We start from the raw sequence: 14,519 nt of genomic DNA, 5'->3' as shown, positions 1-14,519 counted from the left end.
GGGAGCCACAGGAGCAAAAATCTTCCCTGGTGTTCCTTTAAGGACAAAAAAGCAGTTTAAATGTATGAGATATATAAAGGTTACTGTAAGGCCTCGTACCTCGGTCGTGGTGGTGCCAGCCGCCGGTGTAGTAGTCGTGCAGCACCTGAGGAGAGCTCCAGGTGTCCAGCAGGTAATCCACCTGGTGCTGCTTCCTCCAGGTGAGCGACTGGCAGAGGATCTCTCGAGCCTTGTCCATGTTGAAGTCCCGTGCTCGCAGGAACCTCAGGATGTGCTGGTCCTTAGGGATCTGAGACCCGAGAGAACAGACGTGATGCTAGGGGTCTATGGTGTTGCCAATAATTGTGTTTAACCGACCGAGCAGGGATCTGAACCCTGCTCTTCTGTGTTGAAGACTATTTGTTGAGGACTTTGTGGTTTTATTTCTTTCTTTCACTGTTGGGTCCTGTTCCCTTACCTTTGTAAGGGTTGCGGGTATGTGACTTGGCCTGTGTGTGTGTGTTTGTGTGTGTGTGTGTGTGTTACCTTGCCCTTGTGTGTCTCCTGCAGCCAGCTGCGCAGTCGGATGAGGCAGCTCTCCTGGAAAGGTGTGAGGTCACCCAGGTAGCGGTTTATATAATCAGCGTCCAGTTTGTCTAAAACCCAGAAAAACACACACAATTAAAACACACAACGTAAAAAGTATGATTCAATATCAGACAGAAATGACAAAGGCTGTGTGTGTGTGATGTGTTTTTTAATATTGTTGGTGTGTTTCCGTGTTCCTCACCGTCTGGTGTGGCTGACAGCTGCTCGCTGCTGCTGCCCACTGGGCTGCTGATGTTCTCTTTCAGCCCCGTGGACTCGTTATCTCCCTCCGCTGGTGGTGAGATGTTGATGGCAGGAGTGGGAGGCAGCTGGGGACGAGAGACGGGTAAAATGACCTTCACCGGCGCCGTAGAAGTGGCGCTCCATCGGGGCACGTGGGTAATGCCCTCCTCCTCCAGCTCCCGCAGGTAATACTCAATTATCTCCTTACCCTGAGAAGCAGATCAGCGCAGGGTCAGTGTGACTTACTGACATTAGCAGACACTACAGTACAGTGCACTGACCGACACCACACTACGGTAAAATACAGCACACACTCAGAAAATCTCTCACTGGAGTTACCATCAAAACGTACATACTGTGTACCTTTGAAGGTACAGTACAGTTTGTTCTTTTAGTGACAATAATAACTTTATCTAAGAGTCTACAGTAACACACACCGAGTTAAACTAGAGTCAGCTACAGTGGACTACACAGAATTACACTACAGTAGATTACAAAGGTATACAAATACTGTTTTACATAAAACTATTAATATTTATAATATCACCATCACTAATATTAAATTAGGGCTGAACAATACGGCCAAAATTTATATCACGATACATTTCTTAATTTCGGTCGATACGATATAAATCCAATATAGATACGAACTCAAATCAAATCAAAATTCACTAAAAAAACGTGTAAGAACCGATAAAAAACATGACGTCACCCTCAAACATAAACCTCTCGTCTTCGTCGATGTTAATATTTTTAAACTAAATTTTAAACTGACGACAGCGCCCCCTATTGACCGTCAGTCAGTGACAGATGCTGTAAATAACGTGTACTGAAATAGCGTTTAAAAATCATATCTTTGTTATTGAAACATTTCATATTGTGATTTATATCGATATTGGATCACTGTCCAGCCCTGTATTAAATCCATTATTAGGAACACCGCTAGACGTCTGTGTTTGAAAACCATACTTTTGGCCACAGAAATGAGGGCAGACTTTTACAGAATACTCTCACAATCTATCATCGTTCAGGTCTGAGCCGCTGACATCTGTCACACACATGGTTTATTCTCGGTCGTACAGTGAAGAGCAGCACAAATAAATCCAGAGCGCTCACTCTCCGAGGCCAAGACCATAACTTCAAGCTCTATCCCTGCGCCTCGCTGCTAGTGCCGTGATACGCTTGACCGGAGCGCACTCCTGTTACACGGCTGACGTTAAGTGTGTTGATTCACTGTTAAATGATGGAGAGTTTATTAATATTTCAGTGAGAAACAGAGGTAAAGAGGATGCTATGGAAATGAAATGTTTGGAAATGAAATCTCTCTTCATGTTTGGGCAACGTTTCTTTGGCTGCGTGAACGTGTACGGGTCAGGGCACCTATAGAAATGCCGAGGAAACGGTACCATGTTTGAGACGAGGCAGATACATCTCGACAGATAAACGCAGTACTCAAGGCTGCTTCCGGATGTGTTCTGGTACCTTTTTGATGCTGTTGGCGTACTGCTTCATGGCGATTTTCTCCACGGTGCTCTCGAAGCCGAAGAAGGACTTGATGTCCAGACTGGCCGTCTGCTCAAAACACGTCCAGTCCTCGTTCTCAGGATGGACCTGCCACAGTAACACAACAAACACCAGCTTTAATGCGGGGCTAGGAGACAGCAGCGGAAGCCTCAGCGTTTTTCCGCCGATTATTACACTCGTTTTACTCGTATTACTCCTCGGTTTTTCCCCAAAAACCCAGGAAATCTCAGAGATCTGAATCCAGACGGCACTAAAATGATCAGGAAAGTGCAGAGTGAGGTTAATCAGCTTTAAAACCACAGCCACAAACACAAAGAGTAAAATAACAAAGCTGAATTTGGCTGGTTTTTTATTCACATTTTCCCTTTAAAGGTGGAATGGAACATTGGAAGAAGAAGCCTGCTTCACGGCTCTTCTCCGTTCTGTTTGTGGAAAGCTCTGAGGCTTTTTCATTTAGTGTTAATGCGTGTAAAGTGTGTGTACTTCATGTTTGCTTTTGGGACTTGTGCGTCAGGAATACGACAATAAGATCAGCCTGGAGGGAACCGAAGAAGCTTTTATCAAACAGAAGTGGCTCTAAACCCAGTTCTTTTTTTAGTTCTTGCCTAAATCGCAGGTGGAGGTGAGTAATCTTCAGAAAATGTGGAGGAGAGAACTGCAGGCGCCAGCAAAAAGGCAGCAGAAGAACAGATGTGTCCTCAGCAGATGTCCAATATTAAAACTGCTGAAATATAGAATAAACACTGCAGTGGGCACAACATCTGCTGCAGAAAAACACAGGTTTTTAATGAAGGGCCACTTCAGGTCAGACATTGACCTCAGGAGTCTCTCTCTCTCTTTCTGTTGTTCCCTTCCCTCCTACCTTTCGTCCAACTCTCTCTCTGCCTGCTTTCTCGTGATGTTCTTTCTCCCTGTCATCCTCCCTTTCCTCTCTCCACCGGTCTTTTCTCCCTCTTTCTGTTTGCTCTGTCTCTCTCTATTCTCTCTCACCCCTCTTTCTCTGTTCGCCCTTTTCTCTCTCACTCTCTTCCAACAATTTCTCTGTTCTCCTGCTCCCTCATCACTCATTCTCTCTCGTCCCATCTCTCTCTGTGCTCTCCGATTGCTGACTTTCCTTTCCCCCTCTCGCTTCTTTCGCTCCCTCTCTCTGCTTCACTGAAAAGACTAGTCTCCTGCACTCGTCCCAAAATAGAAACTTCTTGAGGCCTTTAGAGGCAGTGACCTTATTAACTCAGCCCTCGTTCATTCAGAGCAGTGTGTTATCACAGCTCCGTGTGTTCACTCTCTGTCTCTCTCACTCACACACACACACACACACACACACACACACACACACACACACACACACACACACACCTGAGCTCTATTTCCACAACAGTATAAAGAGAAATGTTAGTTCCAATAACATCCTGCAGAATCTGTCGTTACTATGTAGCACTTTCAGAGGCGTTGAGGACCGACTGGAACAGGTTGAGGATCGACTGCTTCCTCACGTTAAGCCCTGATTAAGAGCAGCGTGGCGAAGCGTAATCCTTCTCCATCCCCGATACACATCACTAAAACAACTTTAAAAAGGAACGTTATGAAAAATCCCTTGTTCACATTAATGTCCACCAACCCACACACTGTGAAACAAGAACTCTGTCAGTTTACAGTGTGCTGCCTGAGTCAGAAAACACGGGATAAAAACGACTCGTTCTGATCCTGCTCCGCTTCTGACGTCAAGTGCAGAGACTTTAGAATGGCCCCGCCCCCTCGTCTGAGTCTGTCCAATCACAGCGCTGGACCCGTGTTTATGTGAGAGCGCAAAGACGAGGTTAAACTCAGCAAAACACACACAACGAGCGCGGAGAAATAAGAGCACTGAGTAAAAACGGAGAAGAAAGAGAACAGAGTGAAAACGGCTAAAAACCAGAGCTTCTGCTCCTCGCTCCTCACTGCTGTGCGCTCGGGGTCGGGGTGAACAGCGAGTGGTTTGTTATCAGGGGACGTTTGTGCAAGACTGTATGTAGGTGTGTGTGTGTGCGTGTGTGTTTCTCACCGAGTAGCAGCAGAGCTCGTGGATGATGACTCTGTTGGAGAAGGTCTCGTTGTGAGACTCGATGTGTAAGGTTCTCTCGCGGCGGTTCAGAGAGTTCTTCTGGATGAAGTAAACATAGTCCACTCCTGCGATCTGCACACACAGAGAGAACAGCGTTCCACCGTTACTCACCCCTCGGCCACTTCATCAGCGGAAAAATAAGACTGTTCCTCTGAGAACTTTTCCTAATCGTCTCCTGGGTTCAACACATGGGAAAACCATTCCTTACTCCACGACCTAACATGACCGCACTGGTGTGTCAGAATAAAAGCTGGAATTCTGGCATTCTGGGAACATCTGAGTGCTCTAACTGAGCAGAGTCTGGAGTGTTGGAGTAAATTGTACAGTGCAGATATTGTGGTACCGCTGACATTTTTTAATTCAGAAAGATTTAGAATGTGGGAATTCTGGAAGCTTCAGGAGGAGGAAAGTCTAGCCTGAGGAATGCTGTTTTACCCTCTTCAGGAGCCGCGGAGCGTCGACGTCCAGTTTGCATCTCCTCTCGATCCTGTGGGTGGAGTTATCATCGCTCTTCTCCTCACAGATCACATCACTGTCCACAAACATGGGGATCAGGTGACAGGTAGGAAACCTCCTCTCATAGGCCTGAGAGAGAGAGAGAGAGAGAGAGAGAGAGAGACAGAGAGAGAGAGAGAGAGAGAAAGAGAGACAGAGAGAGAGAGAGAGAGAGAGAGGAGAGAAAAAGAGAGAGAGGTCAAATTTTTGCATTGCACTGAAAAATAAACACAAGCTCCCAGGTTTAAGAAACGCTTTCTTTCACGCCATAAAAAGAGACACTTAAAGAAAACGAAAAAACAAAACAAAATAAAACCCCTGTTCAATACATATTCATATTAAAGTGTGAATCTGGAGTCCACCAACCCACACACTGTGAAACAAGACCCCCCCAGTCAGATTACTGTGTGGCAAGTCAGATTACAGGATAAAACAAGTTGCTCTGATTCTTCTCCGCTTCTGAAGTCAAGTGCAGAGACTTTAGAATAGCCCCGCCCCCTCGTCTGAGTCTGTCCAATCACAGCGCTGGATCCGCGTTTATGTGAGAGCGCAAAGACGAGGTTAAACGCAGCAAAACAGACACAACGAGCGCGGAAAAATAAGAGCACTGAGTAAAAACGGAGAAGAAAGAGAACAGAGTGAAAACGGCTAAAAACCAGAGCTTCTGCTCCTCGCTCCTCACTGCTGTGCGCTCGGGGTCGGGGTGAACAGCGAGCGGCTCGTTATCATTTAAAGGAACAGGTGCTGAAAGCGGGCGTTCTGAACAGGGGCTGTTTACAAAGGGGGAGAACACTGCTGTCACTGCAGGTCACAGACGTCTTATTAAGAAGCAGAACTGTGTTCCGCTGTTTTTCTCGTCTTGTAAAAGCCAAAAAACCAACGGACCATAATCAAGATGCTAATGCACCTCCCACACATTTAGAAAATAGACTCCCTACGCTGCCCCTTAACATGTAACAGTCTACTTTTACTCTCCCACTCAGCACCAGAGGAGCATTCCTGTGTCATCCAGCCGTTTTACAGAGATAAAGGCTCCACTTCAGAATATGGAGCTTGTAGAAACACAGAAAACTAAACAGAACGTCTCCTAAGATACAATTCTACGTCTACGTTGAGTATTTGGAGTGAGACGAGACTGAGCCCGTGTGGAATGAAAACTGAAGTGTGTAACAGCTCATAAATTCCAGGAAGAGTGGCGGAAGATAAACGCAGCCGATACACATGGAATATTGAGGCGTGCGTGGGCTCTGAGTAACTTCGGGGCTTTATTATTGTTTATTATCACAGTTAATGCTGCTGGATACACACCGACCAGATGACCTTGAAAAACACTATGCAGGAATGTGTGTGTGTTTGTGTGTGTGTTTTCAAAGACACCGTGCAGCAAAGAATGAACAAACCCCATTAATACCCTCCATTTCAGGAGAGACATTGATATATAGTCGTAAGACAAAAGGGCCCTTTCCTGAATGAGGGACTGGAGCTGGACTGGATCAGACCCTTTAACTCATTAATAAAATAACCAGCTCCACTCTGCAGAGTTCTGTTCGGATCAGTCCAAACCCACAGCAGGACACCAGGGTCCATGTTCATCCAGGTGCCAGAAACCCCCAGAGGCTCAGGATCACAGTCAGACGACAGATTAATTCAGATTTAGGTTTGAGGTAAAGCTCACGGCTGTCTGTAGATGTGAAGAACAAACAGTAACTCACTCAGTCACATACTCGTTCATGTTTAAGAACTATACCACACGGGGCTGATATTCTGGGCTTTGAATTATCTACGGCTTGTTGGATACTCGTTATTTCATTTTTAAGATTGTGAACAGCCATTTAAAAAGTCATGATAATTTTATGGTTTAATCACAAGCAACTGATAAACACTAACACATAAAAATATTAACCCTATGGCCACGGAACGGCGCTCTTTTCAACTCGGACATCACATGGCACCCCCTGCTGCGTTTAGCTCTTTCAACCCGACTACACTCCTGAAAACGCTGTTGGCTGTTGATATTAGTTTTTCTTTTATTTGGGGGGTGAGGTGGATGACAGTTTTCCAGAGCTTCCAGCCGAGTGTTGACGAAGCCTGAGAGCGGTCCCCTCACACTTTCCTGCTGCCTCCAACACACACACAGGGCGGTTCCTATAGGTCTCGCTTACCTCATCTCCATCAGAGTCCATGAAAAACAAACCCAGACCAATGTTTCTGTACAAACAAGTACACACACACATTCACGCTGTGATTTTTAATAATTTCACATTCAGTTTCTACCGTGACACGGAGTGAGTGTATCTGTATGGGTGTGTGTTTGTGGGTGTGTGTGTGTGTTGGTTCACATTTGAACAAGTCTGGATCGATCCACTGGCATCCTACAGAGCCCTGAACACCACTTTGGCAGCTTAACCAGACCACAAGTTGTGTGTGTGTGTGTGTGTGTACAAGGTACAATCCTCCCTCCACAATAATAATAACAACTCCACCTTTGAGTGTAAAGCTCCTGTTGTTTTCTATATCAGAGTTCACGCCTGCTCACATGTCCCCACTGTGTCCAACTTGAAGCAGAAACAGAACAAACAAACAAACACAGGAAAACCAGGAAGAGGGAAGAGCGTTCCGAGGAACATGACACAGGCTTTAGGAATGCTGTAGGGGAAATACCTGCCAGGATAATTCCAGAGTGTGAGTCCCGGAGGGCTGTAGCAAGAACGGAACTCGCACGCAAACAGCAACGGTTTTAGGAGTCGTATGTTATCACGATCAAATCAGAGAGAAATAGTTAATCAGAGCTGCAGTCCACATCAACATCGTACAGTGCTTTTTCCACTGCAGGGTCCCTACTCTCCTCCTCCTACTCAGGTCCTGGTTCTGGAAGCGGGTTCTTGTTTAGTGGCTGTTCTCTCGTGGTTCAGAGCGAGTCGAGTAGGGACTAAACCGTGGCGTTTAAACCTTGCAGAGCGCTGATCGTCCAGAGAGAGTCGTCACTCTACGCCACGCGACGCAGACGACCAGCACCAACTCTCCATCTGTAAAATCTCCAGCTGCAGCAGAGATCACGTTTGTTTTTATCCGACTCACGACGGCAGCTCGTAAAATGATGCCGTGGTCTTTTGAAGAGGTTCGAACGCTCCTCGGATCGGTGGCCGACGAAAGAATCCAGCGAGAGCTGGACGCTGCAACAAGGAAGGAACAAACTCTACTGATCTGTCTGAACTGATGACGGAGCTGTGTTCAGTCCCAAACAACAACAACACGCCGATACACCATGAGTAAACACTGCTTAACGTTACCGCCGCCGTTGTTGTGGAGACAGGGCTTTGAGATGACACCAGACAGAACGGTGCACTAAATTTATATTTAATTAACTAAATAATGGCCAGACAGAGAGATGCGCTCCAGCTGTGTCAGGAGACCTGTATAACATCATACCACCTTAAAAGATGTCAGTATAAATGTCAGTAGAAGTGTGTGTACCAGGGCAGAGCTTGATAAATGAAATGAGGGGTCAGTACTTACACAAACAGGAAAGACGAGATCTAGAGCCAATAAAACTAACCACGGTGAGTGAGGCTAATCTTAATGGGCCAATCTTTAAAAAGGACCGGAAAACAAGGACGAGCCAATCAGATTACAGTGTAGTGCCCCTGATCCGACGCAGGGCTGGGTTCATTCAGGCCACAACCTTAAACACGCTTCAGCTTTTTCTGAGATGACTTAGCGAAGGGAATAATAACAATAATAATAATAAATGTGTCCTGTGTCAGTGTCAGAATCCACATAATAAGTCTATTACAGTCTGGAGAACAGCTCCACACCGTCTGAAGCGAGCGCGTGATGATTTTGCAGGTAGCTTCATGATAACAACATAATCCTAAACACACACTGTTACCTCTGGGTTGTTTCATCTGCGCTTCTTCAAAGCTCCTTTGTTTACTTTGTGATTAAACTGCTGCACAAGTCGACTGAGCTGAATTAATGAGAACGATCCTGACCCCGCTCCTGAAGAAAGTGTGTGTGTGTGTTTACACCAGGGTTGAGTGTGAATAAGGACACATTCCAGGAGGGGAAATACATTGTGTGTACAAGTTTCATCGTGTCCTTAAACCTGGCATCAACTACAAACAGCTCTTTAAAAGAACAGACTCCAATAGACAACGCCTAAACACACACACACACACACACACACACACACACACACACACACACACCCCTCTCTGAGGACACTGTAATTATGCTGAACATAAACACACAACGCTACTAAAAACAACCTTATCCAAACAAAACAAACTCAGAATCACATCAAACATGGGTCACGTTTTACACAATTACAGACTTACAGTCTCTGCTATATATTCATTCACTCATTCATTCATTCATCCATTCATTCTTTAACTGCTTCATCTTGACTAGACTCACATTGGAATCAGTGAACACAATCCTCAAACATGCACCGGAGGATAATGTCACGCACGCCTCCAGTCACTCACTCACTCACCCACACCTGAGCATAATGTCACACACTCACCCAGTCACTCACACTTGTGGATGTCACACACACATCCAATCACACACACACACACCTGGGGATAATGTCTCTCACACACTCACACTCACAAACCTGAGGATAATGTCTCACTGTCTCTCACACACACTGACACACTCACACACACTCCTGAATATCTCCTATTCCTCTCCCAGGTGTAAAGCAGGGGTCCTGTTCCTCAGCTGTGGTTCTGAATGTGTGTCACAGCGCTGCCCGAAGGCCCGTCCGGCTCCTGCTTTGTTTTTCCCACAATTCCAGAGCGTGGGAAGGAGGCCAGTGGAGCAGCACAGCCCCACCACCACCGCTATTGATCTGGAGGCTGTCACGGGGCCGGTGAGTGTGGGCTGGCACTGCCACTTCCCAGAAGAGTAAAAACTGCTACTGTTTCCCTCCCCTCCTCCAAACGTTACATAGTGCAGTTTCTGGAGTGCTAAACCCAACACAGAAATGACAGAGGCCCTGTTACAGCTCAGTGGAGAATCACAGTGATTCTGAAGCTGTAGTTTTTTTTGCATAAAAACACTGCGTAAATGTTGCTTTAACTGTTTTATTCCAACCATACCCCAGCGCCACGTGGTTCTTCTTAAAGCAATCGCCATGGAAACCATAGGCCGACGCAAGGCCGGCACCTCGAGGTCGGTGGAGAGTCTCTAATGTCCTTCCTGTGTGAGCCATGACCCTCAAGCTTCTGTAAACACACTTAAGAACAGGCTTGGTGCAGGACACGACCTACACAACGTGCTTCAGGAAACACAACCTGAACCACACCGCGCTTCACAAACCACATCACCATCACGAAACAAGCTGAGCATCGCCTCTGGTCCACCACCAGCTCCCGCACTGATTCATCAGCAGTGCACAGATGTGCAGAGTCACTTGGACTCTACGTGTTGTGATCAAAACCCGATTTACAGCACTGTGATTCTGTCTGAACCAAGAGACTCACTGCAGATGCAATATGTTAAACAGACAACAGCAGCAGTGCCCTTGTCAAGGTCACAGAGCTGCACTCCTCTCCCTCTGCAGCTCTCTCTCTCTCTCTGTTCACACTCGTTCTCCTCTCTCGCTCCTCCTCACTGTTTCCCTGTCTTTCTCTGCCGTGGTGATGCCTCATTTCTTTCTCGATGCTGTAGATATCGAGCCATTTGTCTTTGAAATGATGACTGTGAAAGAGTTTGCAGAATTCACAGGGGACAGAGAATAGACCTCCATCACCATCACCTTCCTCATCCTCCTCTCTCACTTCCCCAAAGAAGCCGCACGGTCGGAGTTGATATGCAAAGTGCTCAGGGGTTACATAACATCGCAGATGAGCGACATGGAGCTCGGAGAAATGAGAAATCACAGTCAGTTGTCTGTCTCTCTGTCAGCATCCGGCATAAACACCACACTGCCTTTCAGCACCCACCACTATTTATTCACCTCTAAAACTATAGGGACAGGAGAGAGAGAGAGAGAGAGACCCAAAACAATAGCTGAATTCACAGCTGGACTCAGGCCTTCATTGTGTTCAGAGACTGAAAGGCCTCTGTAGCCTTTACACTCCAGAAACACCCTGCGAACTACACACTACACACACAACACACTATACCTTTATATACAAGGGGGTGCTCACTGAGAACCAGGGAGGAGAATGTTAGAGAGAGCTGGGGAATGATGAAACACAGACAGAGAAAGTGAAAATGTTCAACAGAAAGCAGGATGGCACGATATTGAAGAGGAGAGGAGAAAAGAGGAGAGGAGAAGGGAGGAGAACAGAGGAGAGGAGAGGAGAAGGGAAGACATGAGAACAGAGGAGAGGAGAGGAGAAGGGAAGACAGGAGAACAGAGGAGAGGAGAGGAGAAGGGAAGACAGGAGAACAGAGGAGAGAAGGGAAGACATGAGCACAGAGGAGAGGAGAGAAGAAGGGAAGACAGGAGAACAGAGGAGAGGTGAGGGGAGGAGAAGGGAAGACAGAACAGAGGAGAGGAGAGGAGAGGAGAGGAGAAGGGAAGACAGGAGAACAGAGGAGAGGAGAGGAGAGGAGAAGGGAAGACAGAACAGAGGAGAGGAGAGGAGAGGAGAGGAGAAGGGAAGACAGGAGAACAGAGGAGAGGAGAGGAGAGGAGAAGGGAAGACAGAAGAAGAGGAGAAGGGAGGACAGGAGAACAGAAGGGAGGGGAAGGGAGGACAGGAGAACAGAGGAGAGGAGATGAAAAGTGAGGAGAGGAGAGGAGAAAGGAGGACAGGAGAGGAGAAGGGAAGACATGAGAACAGAGGAGAGGAGAGGAGAAAGGAGGACAGGAGAACAGAGGAGAGGAGAGGAGAACAGAGGAGAGGACAGTAGAAGAGAGGAGAAGGGAGGACAGGAGAACAGAGGAGAGGAGAGGAGAACAGAGGAGAGGACAGTAGAAGAGAGGAGAAGGGAGGACAGGAGAACAGAGGAGAGGACAGTAGAAGAGAGGAGAAGGGAGGACAGGAGAACAGAGGAGAGGACAGGAGAAGAGAAGATAAGACAGGAGAGGAGAGAATAGGGGAAGAGAGAAGAAGAAAGTAGAGAAGAGGAGAGGACAGGGGAGGAGAGGAGAAGAGAGAACAGGAGAGAAAAGAAAAGGGGAATTTTTAAGGGGAAATCAAAGTCAATCCTTTAATGAATTGTGTATTAATCGTCTCATTAACAGCAGGATCCTAAACGCAGTGCTGCTAAAGCTCCCTGCAGCTGCTGCTGCCTCTGAGTAATAGAGACCCCCAACATCTGCCGCCCACTTACAGCCACACAGCGCACTTTCCTGAAAGTATCAGGACACGTCATGTTCTCACCCACGCCGCAGTGCACCGTGGGCCACGGTGATTAACCGAGATGAGAGGAGAACAGGGGGCTGTTTATAGTCTGAGTTACAGAAACGTTAAAGGAGCAGTCTGTCATTCTTTTGTTACCAGAAAACTACAAAAAAAACATACTTAAGTGGATCTCGGTTTGGACCGATACAGAGTGACAGTTCTATACAAATCTATGACTAATTTGCAATAAATTACATGCAATTAGTGTTCAACTGATGTACACTTAAGGACAGCAGATACTGGGCTGTTCCCTCCTACGTTCAGTTCCCTGTAATAGTGCACTATATAGTGAGGAATGTAGGGAATAGAAAGCAGGGAGCCATTTTGAACATAAGTTGTGTATCTCTTTAGATCTGAAAGCCTAGTGTTGTTACCATGGCAATTCACTTGGTAACAAACCTAGGCTTGCAGATTTAAAGAGATACACAAGTTGTTTTCAAAATGTATTTGGGGTGGGGGCGGAGCATCTGAAGGTGCACAGAAGGGAGGGATGTGTTTGCTTTTTTGGCTGAGTTTAGATATCCACAGTCATTCTCCAGAATCGCATACAGCCCCTTTAAATAATAACGTTTTTCAGAGTGTGTTGGGTGTTTAGCCTTGTTTGTGCGTGTGTGTGTGTGTGTGTGTGTGTGTGTGAAAGGTGTATCCTGAGTGGAAAAAAAAACTCTGCATACTGAATGAGCGTGGTGTAGAGTTACAACTAAACCACTTTTAACGCGTCACTGGACGCGTTATATTCTAGAAATAACTTGTGTATGTCTGGACAGAGAGGAGTTGATTGGGGGGTGTTGACCCGAGGGGGCGGGGTTTTAAGATGTAATTAAATAAGCTGTGATCCCTCTCCAGATAAAACTGAACTGAGGTCAGGACGAAGTCTGAATAAATGCTGGGGCTTTAATCCTGAGCAGGAAAAAATGGAAAATTACAACAAGCTTTTAACCAATCAGCAGAGCTTACGCTGCCGCAGAGAGCCATGTTCATTCATAGAGGGAGATTACACACACACACACACACACACACACACACACACACACAGTGATGGGTTAGACAACGTGATTATCAGAGGTCTGGGGCACTGGAGGCATGTAAAAGAGGTCATGGCTGGGCGTAAGTAGGTGTTCAATAGAAAAACTCCTCATTGTGAAAAACAGCGTCTCCATTTCAGCCCTATTTCTGGACCCTGGTGATGTAACGACGTCGGAAAAGTGGGTCAGCGTGAAAAATACAGGAGAAACAGCAGGGACGCTCTGGCAGAGAAAACGAGAGAGAGAGAGAGAGAGAGAGAGAGAGAGTGTGCTGGAGTCAGAGTGAGAGGATGAGGATGGTTTCCTGGGGGAGTTTAATGTGTTACTTCATCTTCTTCACTTTGCTCTAAATCACTGCTCAAAGCACAAACTGAACCTGTGCTGAGTTCATAACAAACGGGTAAAACACTAAGGTTCTGAATTTCAGGATTCAACCAAGGGATAATTCTAATTAGACAGTAGACAATCTCACACGCTCACCCAGTCACTCACACGCTCACCACGTCACTCACACGCTCACCACGTCACTCGCACGCTCACCCAGTCACTCACACGCTCACCACGTCACTCGCACGCTCACCCCGTCACTCGCACGCTCACCCCGTCACTTGCACGCTCACACCTGTGGACAATCTCACACACTCACCCAGTCACTCACACGCTCACCCCGTCACTCGCACGCTCACACCTGTGGACAATCTCACACACTCACCCAGTCACTCGCACGCTCACCCCGTCACTCGCACACTCACCCCGTCACTCGCACGCTCACACCTGTGGACAATCTCACACTCTCACCCAGTCACTCGCACGCTCACACCTGTGGACAATCTCACACACTCACCCAGTCACTCACACGCTCACCCCGTCACTCGCACGCTCACACCTGTGGACAATCTCACACACTCACCCAGTCACTCACACGCTCACCCCGTCACTCGCACGCTCACACCTGTGGACAATCTCACACACTCACCCAGTCACTCACACGCTCACCCCGTCACTCGCACGCTCACACCTGTGGACAATCTCACACACTCACCCAGTCACTCACACGCTCACACCTGTGGACAATCTCACACACTCACCCAGTCACTCGCACGCTCACCCCGTCACTCGCACGCTCACACCTGTGGACAATCTCGCACGCTCACCCAGTCACTCGCACGCACACCCCGTCACTCGCACGCTCACACATAT

At 47.1% G+C, this 14,519-nt stretch overlaps 1 protein-coding gene across 1 annotated transcript in view; it reads right to left on the bottom strand.

The window, feature by feature from the left end:
• The window catches only part of si:dkey-237i9.1 (SEC14-like protein 1), a 45,602-nt gene that overhangs the window by 17,065 nt on the left and 14,018 nt on the right, over positions 1 to 14,519 (bottom strand). Inside the window, exons 3-8 of the mRNA XM_066663271.1 lie at positions 4,871 to 5,020; positions 4,376 to 4,507; positions 2,293 to 2,421; positions 770 to 1,019; positions 526 to 635; positions 100 to 289 (exon numbers count right to left, since the gene is read on the bottom strand). Of these exons, the coding sequence (XP_066519368.1) occupies positions 100 to 289; positions 526 to 635; positions 770 to 1,019; positions 2,293 to 2,421; positions 4,376 to 4,507; positions 4,871 to 5,020 (961 nt within the window). The remainder of the gene's footprint in view (positions 1 to 99; positions 290 to 525; positions 636 to 769; positions 1,020 to 2,292; positions 2,422 to 4,375; positions 4,508 to 4,870; positions 5,021 to 14,519) is intronic.

The sequence above is a fragment of the Hoplias malabaricus genome, chromosome 3 (assembly GCF_029633855.1).
Source record: "Hoplias malabaricus isolate fHopMal1 chromosome 3, fHopMal1.hap1, whole genome shotgun sequence".
Lineage (NCBI taxonomy): Eukaryota > Metazoa > Chordata > Actinopteri > Characiformes > Erythrinidae > Hoplias > Hoplias malabaricus.
This window is presented reverse-complemented; position numbering and strand designations above follow the sequence as displayed.